Source organism: Rana temporaria, chromosome 3 (assembly GCF_905171775.1).
Source record: "Rana temporaria chromosome 3, aRanTem1.1, whole genome shotgun sequence".
Taxonomy (NCBI): domain Eukaryota; kingdom Metazoa; phylum Chordata; class Amphibia; order Anura; family Ranidae; genus Rana; species Rana temporaria.
Genome location: NC_053491.1, coordinates 442,773,130 through 442,774,461, shown reverse-complemented (window position 1 = coordinate 442,774,461; position 1,332 = coordinate 442,773,130). Strand labels below are relative to the sequence as shown.

Sequence of the window (1,332 nt, the reverse complement as noted above, 5' to 3'; positions counted from 1 at the left end):
CATTTTGGAAGCCTATTAGAGCCCACATGCTTCAATCAGACACTTGTAAAGCACACCCGCCGCTGTAATTCATATGCCCGGTGCCCGACAAGGGGCCGGGCACATGAATAGGGGGGCGGCAGCTGCGTTAATAAATAGATTCATGCAATGCAGGAATCTATCTATTTTTAATAGAGTGGTGCAGGAGAGAGGAGGGGCGATGCTCCTTCGCCCCCTATGGACACACCACCACTGGTCCTTTGGCGCTCCTTCGCCCCCTATGGACACACCACCACTGGTCCTATGGCGCTCCTTCGCCCCCTATGGACACACCACCACTGGTCCTATGGCACTCATTCGCCCCCTATGGATACACCACCACTTGTCCTATGGCGCTCCTTCGCCCCCTATGGACACACCACCACTGGTCCTATGGCGCTCCTTCGCCCCCTATGGACACACCACCACTGGTCCTATGGCGCTCCTTCGCCCCCTATGGACACACCACCACTGGTCCTATGGCACTCCTTCGCCCCCTATGGACACACCACCACTGGTCCTATCCTTCCCAATTCAAATCTAAAAGAAAATGTGGCTGCAATTCCACATCAAAGCAGACCCTTACAAAAAGGTTTAATTCAAAACTAGATCAATTAATGATACAAATATCTACTCAATATCTTTAGTTATACAGGTTTATTCACATACATACAAATGTAGCTATTTTTAGAGAACAGGACATCCTATACCAGAACATACTGTATTATAAAGGCATCATATCTCCACCTTTAGTTACAAATTGTAATGGACCCTTGAAAGACTCCAAGCACAGCATGGAGGGGCTCGGAGAAGGTTGCTTTGAAGGTGTGCAAATGTCTCATTGGGTCTCCTACTTCAAAGAAAGAGAGCTGACCGACCTCGTAATCCAGATAGATCCGGAATTTATGGCTGGAAGCCTTGTGAGATAATAAGATACGTTCACCATCATACATCATCGTATAATTATCGTTGCACCTCCGCAAGCACCAGGAGTCGTCGTCCCGTCCAATCATACTGATACGGGTTTTCCGGTTGATACTGGGGTAACACATTCCGACTTTCCAGCTATCCGACTTGCTGGTGTCCACCTCCCAGTAATGCCGCCAAGAGGAGAAGCTGCTTAGGCTTAGAACCTCACAGTTCTGAAGTCTCTCTGGTGTTTTTGGATAAGGCAGTTCGGTGTCGGACCTGAAGACACTTTTTAAGTCGTCTGATATCCAGAGGTTATTGGCTACCGTGCAGACGTCCAGTATTACGTCGGCAGGTTTTTGTATCCACATCTTTGCACTTGTAACTATGTCAGATAGTTTGTGT

At 48.2% G+C, this 1,332-nt stretch overlaps 1 protein-coding gene across 4 annotated transcripts in view; it reads right to left on the bottom strand.

The window, feature by feature from the left end:
* Positions 1-660: 660 nt before the first annotated feature.
* Positions 661-1,332, bottom strand: part of LOC120933327 (E3 ubiquitin/ISG15 ligase TRIM25-like) — a 31,472-nt gene continuing 30,800 nt past the window's right edge. For all 4 annotated transcript variants that reach the window (XM_040346481.1, XM_040346483.1, XM_040346485.1 and 1 more), the window contains exon 2: positions 661-1,332. This exon is cut by the window's right edge and continues 957 nt beyond it. In XM_040346481.1, the coding sequence (XP_040202415.1) occupies positions 768-1,332 (565 nt within the window). In that variant the 3' untranslated portion in view covers positions 661-767.